Source organism: Anarhichas minor, unplaced genomic scaffold (assembly GCF_050575085.1).
Source record: "Anarhichas minor isolate MPS153535 unplaced genomic scaffold, ASM5057508v1 ptg000027l, whole genome shotgun sequence".
Taxonomy (NCBI): domain Eukaryota; kingdom Metazoa; phylum Chordata; class Actinopteri; order Perciformes; family Anarhichadidae; genus Anarhichas; species Anarhichas minor.
In genome coordinates this window covers 3925057-3940565 of record NW_027466473.1, presented here as the reverse complement: position 1 = coordinate 3940565, position 15509 = coordinate 3925057, and the positions used below count along the sequence as shown (strand labels likewise).

The window sequence follows — 15509 nt, the reverse complement described above, 5'->3', positions numbered from 1 at the left end:
TGTTCTACTAGAAACCTAAAACACAAGTATGAACCTGAAAATAAGCATGACATGTCCCCTTTAAAATATTTATAATATCAGAAGAACCTTAAAAACAGGTGTGCAATGTGTGTTACTGTATCTTCCCATGATAGAAGTGACTAAATGGATGTGTTCATGGCAGACTGCTGACCTGAAAAACAAAAGTGCATTGAACAATGATTGAACATGTTTGAGTGACAGGCTGTATGTGCAGAATAATTACACCAGTGTAGATGCCGGACCATTAAGACATGCTCGTCTCTCCTTGATGTGTATGGTGTGTATGCATCGTGTAGTCGGACTGATGATTGATTCCAGACAATTCCTCCTTGATGAGCCTCAGCAACAGGATACACAGGTCTGAACGTTTGAACGCAGCCGATCAGTCTGCTGTAGTATCTGAACCAGGTTGCTGTCACCATGCAGACTGTTTTCTTTCTCTCAGGATGGCTCCACAGAAAGCATGTATGAACCACCCTACGGACAAACACTCAAAGAAGTACCTCCCAAGTACCAGTGCAGCCCTTCTCTTCACAGGTGTAAGCTCGAATGGGGCGGCTCCCATCCAGCCATCAGTTCTGTGAGTTTATTGTCTATATGTTTTATTGAGATTCAACACTACTCTTTCTAAACATTCAAACCAATTTGAAACTGCTGAGTTTGGAGACTTGTGACACTCCTCAGATCACTTACTGGCTACACAAAGAGTGTCTGTGTGGTGCAGGATGAAAGCCATGGAAACCAGTAAGAGAGCCAGAAAGAGCTGCAACAGTGGTGATGATCAGGAATGCTCACGGTTACAAATCAGCTCTCGTAGACTAGAATTAAACCTGTTCCCATATTATTGTGTGTTGCTGGATTATGCACAGCTGATGCAGGTGCATGCAAAGGAAGAGTGTTCAGTCATGCTAGCGGTTCGGTGAGGCTGTGCTACAGCAGCTCTTTGAACAAAATGAGAATCCTAACTCGCTGATGTTAAGCAGGTGCAATGTTTATCATGATGGCATGTTAGCATGTTGGTTAGTTACAGTGCTAAATAAAAAGCTTCCTGGATACCTGCACCAAATGACTTGCCAGTCCATCCAAATGTTCCTGATATAGTTCAGCCTGTATGGGGGCGACTGTGGCTCAGTGATCGAGCAGAAGATCGGAGATTCTATGGAGCCAAATCCAGGTCAATAGTTTTGATCATTTGAAAAAAAAATGTGAACCAGAAAGTTCAAGTTGTCGTCTTGAACATTGAAAAATACAACAATGTGTTCAAAATAAAAATAAGTGAATGAAAAGTTTTTTTGTGTTGAATATAATTTTGATTCAGTTCTGGAATTCAGCCAAAAGTCTGAACTGATCAGAAACGATCTGAAAGTGGAAAAAAATAAGATTTGAATCTGAAAATATAAAAACTGAAAAATACAAGACCTCAAATATCAAAACATATATGAAAGTGAAAAATGAACAAAAGAACTGAATCAAAATTATATTCAACCCAAAAAAACTTTTCATTCACTTATTTTTTATTTTGAATACATTGTTGTATTTTTCAATGTTCAAGACCACAACTTGTACTTTCAGGTTCACATTTTTTTTTCAAATGATCAAAACTATTGACCTGGATTTGGCTCCATACGATTTGATCCCCGGCTCCGCTAGTTCATATCGATGTGTCCTTGGGCAAGACACATAACCCCAAATTACTCCTGCTGCCTGTTTCTTGCGGTGTAGGAATGCTGTATGAATGTTAGTTAGAGTTCTGATGAGCGGGTGGCACCTTGCATGGTGTCTATGAATGGGTGAATGATGACATGTAGTGTTAAAGAGCTTTGAGTGGTCGGAAGACTAAACGAGAGATACAAGTACAGTCCATTTACTAGTGTATCTGCTAGCTTGGGTAAAAATGGCTCAGCTAGTGCAGAGACCCCCACACTACAACAATACCAGTGTCCACATCGGCTGGATAAATGCTAGTGCATCCAATTATTTCTTTGTTACTCTTTCCTTTCTGATTTTGCCATACTGTAAGATGTGTCTGTCTTTGTTCCCCCAAGGACCGACCTGAGAGTACAATAAAAGTAAAGAGGAATAACAGAAGGTACATGACTTTTGTTAGTTCGTATATTGTTTTAAGAAAAAGAGAAAAAAAGATTTCTTTAGATTGTCTCTAGTTTTGTTTGTAATTTACTCATTAGAATTAACTTATGTCCCATAAGGAAATTTAAATATATGTCATTATCATTTGTCATTTTAGGTCCTGTACGCCGACATTAGCCTCGGAGAATGAAACATTAGGTTGGTACAAAGTGTTCACAGTCCCTGAAGTTCATATTTCTAATGATTTTCTTTCAGACTTTTTGCAGAAGTAACTTCAGGCTCACATTGATCTTGCATTATGTTGAACCTTTCTGTAAACAGTTACAATGAGACCACTTGTCAACTGCTTTCCCCTCCACTTCACCTTTCCTGTTGCAGACAAAGACAGTAATTATACCTGCTGGATGTCATCAGGTGACAAGAAGGACTTTTCTCATCACATGAAAGGTAAATACATCTACCTGAGCAAAAACAAAGTGCTTGTACTAACAAATCATGGTGCACTGAAGTTGGAGATTAGAGTAAAGAAACACTAGCATATCAGAGAATTTCTCATGTGCGACAGCTGAAGGATCAATGCTTGTGTCATTTTTAAGTTTTACAATATATGAACAGGAAAGGTGCACTCAGTAGAGTTCAGATCTCCACCAGGTGTGTCTGCAATGACCACTGCTGTATTGTGTGATTGAATGAATACAACCCACAGGTGTTTAACCCCCGTTTAGTCACCAATTGGCTGTAAGGCATCATAACACACACTTCATTATAACTCAAAAACAAGAGGTTATGTATGCAGGCCATTGGTTCAAAGTTGTCATATAAGACACATTATACAATCTTGCCAAAACCAAAAATAAACTGGCCACACTGTCACAGCAGTGTGTGTACTGGTAGTTCTGTTAGCGAGTAGTCAAACACACCATACAAAACTATAAAAGTGAGCCAACTAACAACCCATGATGTACGCAACCATTGGGCTGTAAAATGTGGTAAAACACACTTCATTGAAACTCAACAACAAGCAGTGATGTATGCAAGCAATCGGCTCAAAGTTGTGGTATAATAAACTACATACAATCTTACCACAATACACTACATACAATCATACCACAATACACTACATACAATCATATCATAATACACTACATACAATCTTACCACAATACACTACGTACAATCATACCACATACAATCTTACCACAATACACTACATACAATCATACCACAATACACTACATACAATCATATCATAATACACTACATACAATCTTACCACAATACACTACGTACAATCATACCACATACAATCTTACCACAATACACTACGTACAATCATACCACATACAATCTTGCCATAATACACTCCATACAATCGTACCATAATACACTACATACAATCTTGCCAAAAACAAAATTAAACTCACAAAGCTGCCTGCCAGTTTAGCAGCGACTGAGTTGCAGAGATGTAGCAGTGTTGAGACTGGTAGTTCTGTTAGCTGCTAGCCATTAGCCAAACACACTGTCCAAAACCATAAAAGTGAGTTGTAGAGCAGCGGCTGAGAGGTACATAGCAGTGTGTGTACTGGAAGTTCCGTTAGCTGTTACCCAGACACACTGCAAACTGTTTCCCCCCCAATTGTGTCTCTTGACGCAGAGTAGCGGAGGAGGAGTCAGCAGACAATCAATCGTAGTATAAAAACAGGCAGTAAAGGGTGTTTTGCGTCTCAAGAGGTCCTTGAGCATGCAGCCATAACTCAATCAGTTCTTTGCAGCAAAATGCAAGACAGACACAGAGGTGCACAGTCACTCACGGAAGAACACAAGCAAACAGCTGACTGATTGGATGATCCTCCTGGCGGAGGTAATAAAGATGAAATAAAGCATTGTCTGACGCGTGTGGATTGATCCTACAGAGGTGTGTACAGCTCCATGTCAGAGCAGCATGTTGACAAGAGACGACAGAGTGAAGGAGCTGAACTCTGACAGGACAACGATAGATCTACCAGCTCAGGTAAAACCACATTACTGTCACCTTAGAGCAGGTTTATCCCTCCAGTAAAGCCATATTATGATGAATATAGCACAGTGTCCATGTTAAATGTGGCCTTAAACTCTATATTCTCCAAATAAAAATCATATTTTTGTTTGGAGTCCGTGCATACAGAGCATACTAATTGACATCTTTCACACTTCATTCACACGTTGACACAATAACTTAAATAATAATTATTTGCAAAGCTGTCTAGTCTTTTGTAATACCGCATCCACATGTGATATACCTGACATACCTGGATGTTTGTGCACATGTCAATGCACAACAAGTCTGTGGTTGTTTATCGATGCTCATCCTCCATGCACGGTTTATGTTATAGATTATATTACAGTACAGCATCTGTACAATGCATAAAAAGACTGTGATAGGCCCTTTGACAGTAGATAATACTACTTTAATCTGACCAATGTTTCAAAGTTAACTTGCTTACAATGTTTGTGTGGTATGGACAGAAGTTACAGAGGGTGAAAAGTGAGTCTATAATAGGGAGGTCATTTGTATGTCAGCCAAATCAGATCCACGATTCATTGTGATCTACTTTGTAATCTTGAATCTGCTTTTATAAGGCCCTTTTATATCTGCCCTGTGTTCTTCTGGATTTTGTACCGTTTGGTGCTTTTCATGCCAACGGCTGATAGTTGAGAGGGGGACAGGACAGCAATCTCTTCCACACAACAGAGAACAAAATGATAGGGTGGTGCCAGTCTGATAAGGTGACTTTTTGTGTGAGCATAGACTGAGAGGGAACACGTGTTTCTGAAGGTTTAGCTCTGCCATCAGCTTACTTGTTACATGCCTTGACTTCAATCTTAAGGCATGCAACATTTTAGTGGTGGAAATAGAAAATACTCCATCACAAGTACTGCACTCAAAATCTTACTGAGGTAAAAGAAAAGAGTTGTTATCAGTCAAACAAACTTGAAAAATATATATTAGATTGTTGAAGGTCCCATATTGTAGAGATTTCCATGTCTTTTTTATTACAAAGCCTGTCTAGGTGCAATTTAGATTCTGCGTAAGTATCCAAACACTCAATCCACAGAGAAATGTACACTGTCTGTATTCAGAAACAGTGCCTTTAAAAGGATCAGTATGTCACCATATTCACCTGAAAATAAGAATCGTGTTTTCTTTACCTTAGATGAGCTGTTTATACAGTGTATATATATATATATATATGTATATATATATATATATGTACATAGGGAGCGGGTCCTCTTCACGGTGCCGCCATGTTACAACAGAAGCCCTGAACAGACAAACCAAACACTGGCTTAATAGGGCCGTAGTTCTCCTACAACACGCTTGGCACATGGGAGAAGTTTCAGTTAGTTGCAAACTGCAACCTCACAACTAGATGCCACCTAATCCAACACCCTGCACCTTTAAAGCAGCCGTCAGGACTTCCTTAAGGTTGTAATGTCACAAACATACAGTCACTGGTAGAGGCGCCTCTAAACTCGCACAGTGAAGGCAGCAGAAGGCCAGAAACGCTGACCAATCAGAGCAGACTGGGCTTTTTCGTGAGTGGGCCTTAAAGAGACAGGTGCTAAAACAGAGCGTTTCAGAGAGTGAACACAGGTATATTCAGACAGACAGGAGGAGAAAAATAATGTTTTATTAAAGATGAAAGCATGTAAATATGTTTTAGTAGAAACCTGAAAATGTATATGATGTGTCCTTTAATACTGATGCATCAATGTGCAAGCTAAGCAACATTTTACCATTGAGGTGGAGTTTCTACTACATTACATGCAGTTAATGCTGAATATGTGTACACTGCATTGAATGCTCATATTGTTGCTTTATTGCAGGGCGGTGAAACTGCAGCTGACACAGCAGAATCAATACACGCCACAGGAATACTAAAGAAGTTACAGAAGCTGGTGCAAACAAAGAAGGCACATCAGGCTGGAGCTGGGAGAGGGAAGAGGACATCGGAGAATAATGGTGAGTCATTGTGGATGATGTTGTTCAACCTGCTCAAGAAACTGCGTTGAATCAATACCAGTAACTTCTTCTAATCTTCAGATCACTTGGCAGATGTGTCGAGTAGCAACAATCCAGTGCTAACATGCATCGGCCTGGGGAAGAGAGCAGAGAACAAGCCCTCCATGACGACTCCATCACCACAGCGGCAACAGCAGCTGACCAGAGATGTCCATGAAGATTCAGAAGAGGAAGGAGTTTGGAGTCCACAGCTTGGAAATTATCAGTGGAACCCATTTGAGTGTCCGCAGCCCTGGACTCCCTTCTACCACACCTGTCGCCAACCTCGACACGAGCCGTCGGTGTGCGGCGGCACCTTGCCGCTGCCCCGGACGACTGAGTGGGATCGCTTTGAGAGTTTGATACAGGAACTGGACAGAAAACAGTCTGATCTGTCTCCTCCAGAAATGATCCGCTTCATCACGGATCTGCCGCTCCCACAGAACACAGTAAGATATACCTGAGTGACATTACCACCAGAAAATGAGATCGACTAAATGAACCATTAGTGTTGTTGGTGCAACCACAACATCTTCAAAGGAATAGTTCGACATATTGGGAAATCCCCTTATTTGCTTTCTACCAGAGTTAGACGAGAAGATTTACACTAATGTAAATGTCTGTTAAAGCTTCATTCGTGAGTTTAAAAGTTCAATTAACATGTCATATTTAGTTTGTTTCATGCATTCCACAACCTGAGTGTAAAAACGACATGACCAGACTGTGCCGGACTATTTCTTGGCTGGGAGCAGTAACTCTTTGGAGTCTCCTAGCCAAGAAATAACCGGCACATGATCGCCATGAAAAAGTGGATTGTCGTTTTTACACTTTGATTTTCACATGGATTCAACAAACCTATAAAAGCATTTATTTATGAGCTTTAGAGGCGTTGGAAGGTGGATTTTGTTACCTTTAGACTGAGAAAAGTTAGCCGCTTCCCCCTTATTCCAGTCTTTATGCTAAGCTAAGCTAAGTGGTGGCTTGCTTGCTATTGCCTTGAAGTATATTTAACAGACAGACTTTCTGCCTTAAAGCAAATACTACGGTGGCCTTCAGGTAACGTAAAAACTCCTAAAGCCCTATCTAGAGCCAGTGTTTGGTTGGTCCCTTCTGGGCTACTGTAGAACATGGTGGTGCTACATGAACAGCTCTGTGAAGAGGACCTGCTCCATATATAGATATGAAGGGCTCATTCTAATCTAATGGTAACACAATAATTCTTAATTTCAGGTGATTATACACTAAAGAAAACATGTTTATGAATTTTATATTCCATTTCTGCTGATACATTCCCCTAAATGCTACACACTGGCCCTTTAAGTGTCTTCCTCTTGAAACATGGTGGAAGTTATTGCTCCATGAGCCTTTCACTCCATCTGGTTATTGCTACAAATCGTTATTTTAACGTCAACAGTTCTTCCTGTTGAGGTTTGGTGGAAAAGAGCAGACCAACACATTTCCTGTGAGGTCTGACCTGGGTGGAGAAAGAGCCTGTGTTCAAATGGATAGAGGCTAACGACATTGTTTGCTTACAGTATTTATTGTTAAGATGTTGATGTTTATTTTTCCTGTTAAGCTTGTTTTGTACGAAACAACAGAAACCAACAGAAGCTACAGTCTCTGTTGTTGCAGCCTGCTCCCAGATGGTCTAAAGGATCATTAAAGTGGGCTTTGCATGGCCTGACTTTCTAATTGCACCTCAGAGCTCTTTGGGGAACATTTAGACCAACTGAACCGTAATTAAAATTTCCAAATGATACTTTGTTTATTTTGAAATTGCGTTTCAGGTATTCTGAACATCTTAAAAATGAGTTTCTTGCAGCCTCAGTGAGCACAGCTAACGCATCATATATTGCTTTTTAATCATACCAAAAACATGAATTGAAGTCAATTGTGTTCTAAGTGTGTTGATGAAGAAGTTCTCTTTAAATCACATGTAACAGCTAATATCCCGTAGAGTTTATAGATGAAATAAGGGATCCAGAGGAGATTCATGAGAGGCTCCTGCATGAAGGAGGGATGCAGTGACAGGGTCTATACCACTCTGTCAAGTGACATCTATGTTGCGCGTCTGTGTGTGTGTGTGTGTAGAGGTCCCGCTTGTGCAAATCAAACAGCCGCACACGTATATTACTTGCTCACGAGTAGTTTTTCTTTTTACAGTAAGTGGGTGGACCCAGTCACCATGTATTGTAATGTACATTTTACTGTACTACATCTCAGAGGTAATATATATTTCTGCGATGTAGTACAGTAAAAAGTACAATATATACCTCTGAGATGTAGTGTTCAGTGGTGGAGTAAACCACCTCTATAGCGCCACCTAGCGTCTGTGTCAGAGTGATATCCGGCCAATCTAAAGACGATGATTGTAATCAATTAAATATAGTGATACAATGGTGACTGGGTCCGCCTTCTTACTGTCTAAAAGAAAAACTGCTCGCGAAGCTTTTACCTGCTCACTCGCGAGTAGTTTTTCTTTGTGATAGAAGTCGCGCGCTAGGGAACGCCCCTTGCGCTCAAAGCATGGTTTTCTCCTCGCAGGCTGCAATTTTGCGCGTTCAGAGATATTCTGCGCGGAGTGATGTGAATGCGCTCGCCAAAGTAATACACGTGCACGGCTGTTTGATTTGCACGCACGGGGCCTCTACACACGCGCTTCGATCTAATTTGTGCTCGCGGATTTTGACCTTGATTTGCCTTTATAGACATCACTAGAGTATCTCAGCTGGGCGTGGAGACTACGATTTATAAGCCTGTCTCAAACAGAAGATGCTGTAAATTTGCATTAGGGCAAGTGTAGGATCCAGAGTTTTTGGAGCTTGACCAGTGGGACCAGGAAATTGCTGCTTCAATTTTGACAATTCTATTTATCCTTCTCTTGTGAGTCCCCCTCAACGTTGTGGAAATACAACAGTAAATTGTCGCAGTGCCCCTACAACAAACAACCATCAATAACTATCACTACTTTAAAAAAAAGGTTTTATGATCCAATATCCAGCAAGATGGACATCATCAATGATATCTACATATTGTACATATCTGTATTTTGGATTACGATCTACTAGTCCAGTAAAGTCCAGCTGATCTCAGACAGTCAATAGGCAGATCAGATTGAATGTGAGTCGTAGTGGAATGCCAGTTTACTAACGGTCAATGTTGGGAATGAGCCAAGAGTCAGTGAAACAGATGCTCTGTGGGCAGCGCTGACTGACCGCTAAACTGAAGCTATTGTCTCCCATTAATGACTCATGTAGGAAGATAGAAAATCTGCACACAAATCTGCAGTTTATGAAAATCAAGCAGGTTGGAATACTTTAAACATACAGTGAACCTCTCCCCACATGATACTGAGATTTTTGACATAACAGTAAAAAGTACAAGATCAGTCACAAACTGTTTATGTTGTGGGGTCACACACAGAGAGGCTGATGATGTGCCCATCTGTCACCAGGAAAACACACGTTAATCTCTCTTTCACCCAAACAGTTGACCAGATTGGGGAGATTTGATGCCTTCAGACAGCCCTCCCCTCCAATGAAGCCACCCGAAAATGAGAGCGCTCCGGTAAGAGAACCGACTTCCTCCATCTGCCAGTGTGTCCATCTAGGAATGTTTACTCTAATGTCCTCCACACCATGTCTATTTACAGTGTGCTTTGTTTTCAAAGCTAAAGCAGGAGCAGGCAAGCGACCCAACCAAAGCGAGGCTGCAGAGGAGGGAGAGGGAGACCTCATCACACAGTGACAGGAAGCATGTGGAGGCCTCACCTGAGAAACCGCTGACAGCAATCACTGTACGTCACGCACTCTGCACAGCTTTTAATAATGCGACCAGTTTTGGGTTTGTGGCACGCTGCGTTCGCCGTGGTTCGCACCGAATGAAACAACATCTGTTACCAAGCAGACAGCTGTCAGCCACACACCTGCTCTGCCACACGGAAAACTACCAATCAAACTACCGTTTTTCCTTTTTTACACGTGGATGTTCAGCCGACTTATCCAGTTGACCTGGTTAAAGAAAAAAGGACTACAGCTTTAAATGATGTGTTAACACAACAATATGGACATGAGTCACAGCTTGTGTGCACAGGGCAACAAGGGAAGGACCCAAAACCAGCGATTTATTCACTAAATAAAAGCTACAAAAAGCTTATGGGGCAGAAAGTTCAGACAGATGTTGAACTGGGCCGTTTTGTAGTGAGAGAGGCTGAGGAGGGAAGTGGGGACAGCTGTGTGGATGGGTGGGGCAGTCAGGTGGTGGGGAGAGGAGGGAAGCCTGAGGGACAGAGAGACACACTGGGACAACATCAGAGTATTTTTGATATCTACAAATGTCAGTAGTAATTACAATGTGAACATTTGAGATATTTCCAAATGTCTTTTTTCTTCCTTTTAAGACGTAAAATATCATCCAAACCTTGACCAGACTCACACACATTTGCAATTGATGCATGACTAGTCCAATTATTAGTTACTGTTAGGAATAATAAGGTGTGAAAACACATGATCATAACTTCTAAGTCATGAGGATTTTATGAATAAATGTATTATTTATTTTAATATATTGTTTCACTGTAGTGTCCATACATGCGTGATATTCACTAAACTGCATACGTCACCTGCAATTTTTCTAATAAAGGAAAATGCCTGAACGCTCAAGAGAACTTACATTTTCTTTTTTTTAAGATTGCTTACATTTGTTGTACCCTTATGCTGGAAGCAGAGCAACTGAGGAAGACAGTAGCTGTGCAATGAGAAAATAAGCTAATGGGAAAATAATTATAATACATGTAGTGTATTTATGAAAAATTATAAAATAGCTATAACTTTGTGATTCTGTCTAGGCCAGCAGAGAAGGCCTTGCTGGCCCTGACGGCCCACCACTGATGTAATATAATATAATATGTCAGCTCACTGGCAGTGACTGCGCTCCATGTGATCAGTGTCTACATGTGGCCGGTTAAGTAGTCCTCCACAGCGTTGAGGCTAATTTTAGGCAGGTGATACGTATGCAGTTTAGTCAAGCAAACTATTCCCAGTCCCTATTCGCTTTTGAAGATTCTGCTTGACAATTTCTGAACCCAATCAAATCAGATCATATGCCTGTGCACTTGAAGTGCAGCCCATCCACAATCCCCCACTTCCCCGCACATGGATGGTGATGCTGAGGCAAACATGGTCCGTGGTGTAAACGTCCCCGTACAGGACGAGGAAGTTAAAAGCTGAGTGCAGGTAGCTGGGGATTATTCCCGCCACACACTTCCTGTAGGTCTCAGCTATAAAAAGCCAGGCAACCCTTGCAGGATTAAGGGTTTTGCTTGCCAGAGGAGCTGCGTGTGCCAGCATAAACCGGGACATTGAGCCGCTCCGTCGCATGAGGAATCAAACACGGCAGCTTTGGGCTCTGACTCAGCTCTCTGGGTGGTTAGCTTTCTCTTTTGTTTGCCTGTAGTGGAAGATAACGGATGGCAGGGAACCCTAAAGCATATGAGGCAGGATGAAAAATGTGACTTGTCGTGTTTTATTACTGTGCAGACTGGAAACACACAGAAAGATGGAGCAGAGAAGAGGGGATCTGGTAGGCGACCATTTAGTAAAGGACACGGGCGGTCCAGTAACTCTCTGGAAAGCCTCTACAGCCTCAACAGTGGACAAAGCTCCTCAAGTAAGCTGTTCTCTTCACACCACGGCCTGATGAATTATGCAACCTTTGCTTGTTCACTCAGGTGTCCCGTTACTCCCATTTAGATGCACTAATTTGTAGAGCAACACCAACCTCTGACAAATCAAAAAACTAATCTTGCTGACGTGTGGATAGCTCAGTGTGAAAACTAGCTTGCCCTTTATTGTTTGTCTGCTGTTCCCAGGTGGAGTCACCAGTGGGTCAGGCTGCTCCAGTAACAGAGACAGTCTGAGGCTGGAGGACGATCCGTTGTACACAAGACCGCTCTGTGGCAGAGCAAAAGTCCATACAGACTTCGTGCCAAGTCCATATGACACGGAATCCCTCAAACTCAAAGTAAGCAAGTCTGGAAAGTAAATGGAAGTGAAATAAAGTAACTAAGTCCTACAGTTACAGGTTTTAGGATGACGATAAAGGCCAATATCTTTAGGATTAGCCATGGCACTGTTGGTTGGTCTGGTTGGTCCACCACTTTAGTCCGGACTTAAATAGACTTAACAGCATTAGATAGATTGATTAGACGATACATGCACGATATTGATTATGCACGATACGAGCACTATAGATTTTTGTCCCCCATCCCTTACAATGGAAGCATGTTATGAAGGAACACAACTACTTAGACTGAGTAATGGCAAACGGTTAGAAAGAAAGATCACGGTTTGTGTTGAAATAATGACGTAAATTAAAAGCAAGGTAACAAGTTAGTGTAAATAATTAACAACCACCCTTAGTGGACCTTCTTATGATACGTTGCGTAACAAGAATAACAGTGTTACATAACAAGCGGAAAGTCAACGTTTCCTTTGGTTTCTCAAGGGACACCAACATGTACTCCTCCCAACTCTACACATACTGATGCTTGGCGTCTCTTTCTATCCAACAAACGGTGTTTTTTCAGCCAGGAGGCCGCATGTGAAGTCAGTAATAATCCAAACAATAATCTAAACAGTAGTTTCCTGTGAAAATGAGAGTTTATTTTGAAAAGGCCGTATGCATGTGACGAGTGGAAATTGACATACGTTGCTGTCTTTTGAATTAAAACCCATGAAAAGAGATGAGTAACCGTTGCATGAGGATACGTTGCATTAAACACGTGGTTAACGGTGAGAATTCAAACCAAAACACTTGCTTAGGTTTAGGCTTAAAATAACAGTTAGGTTAAAGAAAAAGATCATTGTCGGGCTCAAAATAAGAACGTAAGCTAAGTAAAACGTAAATGTAACATAAGTACAGAAAACACGTCTTAAACATCACTAACCTAACTTCAAAATGAGTCAAAAACACTTGTATATTACAGATAATCCACAGTCTTGATCACTGGTCTTCCGGTTGAAAGTCCTGTTTGTTAGACCCATCCACCTCTCTAACTACCAATTACTGGAGTTTCTCGTCTTTCTAATTATACTCGTTTATTATACCACTAAACTTTCATACCACATCATGCAATTGGTGTTCCATATACTTCTCTGTGCGTAGTTTATACTACAACACAGAATACCATCAATTAGTCTGAATAATAAATAGCCAGATTACCTCAACATATCAGTATCTTTCTCTATTTCTTCTTTGTGGCTGCTAACAGAAATATGAAAGCTATGAAGCATTTTGTATTAATTGAATTTTGGCCTTGTATTCGTGTTACTTGTATTAGTAGTAACAGTGTTTGTCTCAGTGAGGGCAGATGGAAAGTAGCTGTAGTTAATCTGGAACAAAGCATCTCTTCTCTGTGTGAGATTCATGTGTTTTTAACAAGCTCCCAGTCAAATAAATGCAATGACACTAAAACTAAACTTCCATTCAGGTGGGAGATGTGATCGACATAATTGCCAAGCCCTCCATGGGGATATGGACTGGCATGCTGAATGGCAGGACGGGAAACTTCAAGTTCATTTATGTGGATGTACTAACAGAGAGTCCTCATACGCACATGGAAACACAAACCCGCAGAGTGAGACAGAAATCAACGGTCCAGGAAGTGTTGAAGCGCCTCAGTATGGAGGTACTTTGACTTCAATACAGCAACAATCATCTTCCATACGAGATTGTGTTCCTTCAGCTTTTGAATGTCCCCCCCCCCCCCCTCCCCCACTTGCTTCCTCAGGAGCATTTCTCCTCTCTACAGCTGAATGGTTACCAAACAGTGGACGACTTGATGAGGCTGAGGGAGCATCACCTGATGGAGCTGAATGTGACTGATCCAGAGCACAGGCTTCGTCTGCTCGCCGCTGTCCACTCCCTGCAGCAACTGCGCTGTGAGTAATGGCAAACGCAAGAAAAGGACAGTGTCATCACACACTTTTTGTGACATGATAAAACCGTAAAATGATTCACTGAGACGTTTAGATTCAGAAAGGGAAAGGGATACGTGACACTGTACCTCAAGCAGATAAGACTGGGAGGGTATCCGGGCCACAGCTAAAGAGGTTAAGGATAACAGGATAACCACAATGAGTGTTGCTGAGAATAGAGCGGGACACACGAGGATAGTAGCTGCTCACAGATAGGCCGCTGAGCCCTGATGCACAGGAATATTAGCTGAAAAGGATTAATTACTGCTCATCTATTCAACTCTGGGACCGAACATCCAACCAACCGTCTTCTGTGCTTCACAGCTGACAGTCAGTTGGAGAACGAGACCCCAGGCGAGAACGTGAAGGCGGATACGAACAACTGCCCAAGAGACTCCGGCTGCCACATGCCATCTGACAGCCCTGCCAACAGCGCAGAGGACACAGACCTGCACTTTATCTCTGAGTACCTGCTGCCAGCTGAGACAGCAGCTTCGTGAGAATAATCTGTTTTCTGTTTATTCCTTATGCTGGTTTTAAGACGACTTGTGAATAAAAACCTGTTTTTCTATGATTTGGAACAGCGTAATTTCTCATCCTTTACAATAAAACGGCCTTGCTGAGCCTTTAACTGCTAATCCTCAACTCCACCACTGTACGCCTGTAAACATTTAATTGTTTCCTTAAAATAAAAGATTGAATTAATCTTTGTTCTTTTTAGTGTAATTATAATTTACTGCGGTTGACAGACTTCAGACAGAATCATGATGAAATGTATAAATGCTCTGTTTGTACTTAACATTAAGGTGGTCGACTCCACGGACAGCAACAGACCATCCCGTAAAAAGTAGATTATTTTAAGTAGTACAGATTTCTAAGGCTGCAACTAAGAGCTATTTTGTTATTATAAATCAATATGCCAATTATTTTCTTGATTTATTGATTAGTTGTTTGATGTATAGCATGTCAGAAAATAGTGGGGACAAAAAAATAAAGATTTTCAAGTGATTTTCAGTTTTGGCATTTTTGCTTAAATGACTGAAACAATTAATGGATTATCAAAGTTGCTGCCAATGAATTATCTGTTGACCAATCGTTTCAGATCTACAGCTTTCATCATTTTGATACTACAGTGTTTTGATGTAATCTTTTATTGATCCTAATCATCTGCTTTTACATTCATATGGTTTGAAGCATTTTATGCAATGTACAGTAGAAAGTGTTGAGTAAGACGCCATATTGAGCGAACATAGCTAATCATAGTAACAAAGTAGTGCATGCCAACTTCCTGTTGTAGCCAGCGCTATAGTGTTGTCATTGATAATGATATGAGAATCTCACCACTTTACAGGAAGTAACAAAATATGACAAAAGTCAAATAC

General features: G+C 41.2%; 1 protein-coding gene across 1 annotated transcript; it reads left to right on the top strand.

The window, feature by feature from the left end:
* Positions 1-484: 484 nt before the first annotated feature.
* On the top strand, positions 485-14627 carry samsn1b (SAM domain, SH3 domain and nuclear localisation signals 1b). Its single transcript, XM_076101346.1, has 9 exons — positions 485-601; positions 5977-6112; positions 6194-6508; positions 9804-9894; positions 11736-11818; positions 12021-12172; positions 13641-13838; positions 13941-14091; positions 14452-14627. The coding sequence occupies exons 1-9, from the start codon at positions 485-487 to the stop codon at positions 14625-14627; spliced, it is 1419 nt and encodes a 472-aa protein (XP_075957461.1).
* The last annotated feature ends 882 nt before the right edge of the window (positions 14628-15509 follow it).

What these genes read in the sequence shown, in the direction of transcription:
- samsn1b (XM_076101346.1), top strand. Translation starts at nt 485, where the DNA reads ATGTATGAACCACCCTACGGACAAACACTCAAAGAAGTACCTCCCAAG. An exon ending in GAGGACATCGGAGAATAATG is followed by an intron (nt 6,113 to 6,193) that starts GTGAGTCATTGT and finishes TCTAATCTTCAG; the next exon opens with ATCACTTGGCAGATGTGTCG. An exon ending in TGAAGCGCCTCAGTATGGAG is followed by an intron (nt 13,839 to 13,940) that starts GTACTTTGACTT and finishes TTGCTTCCTCAG; the next exon opens with GAGCATTTCTCCTCTCTACA.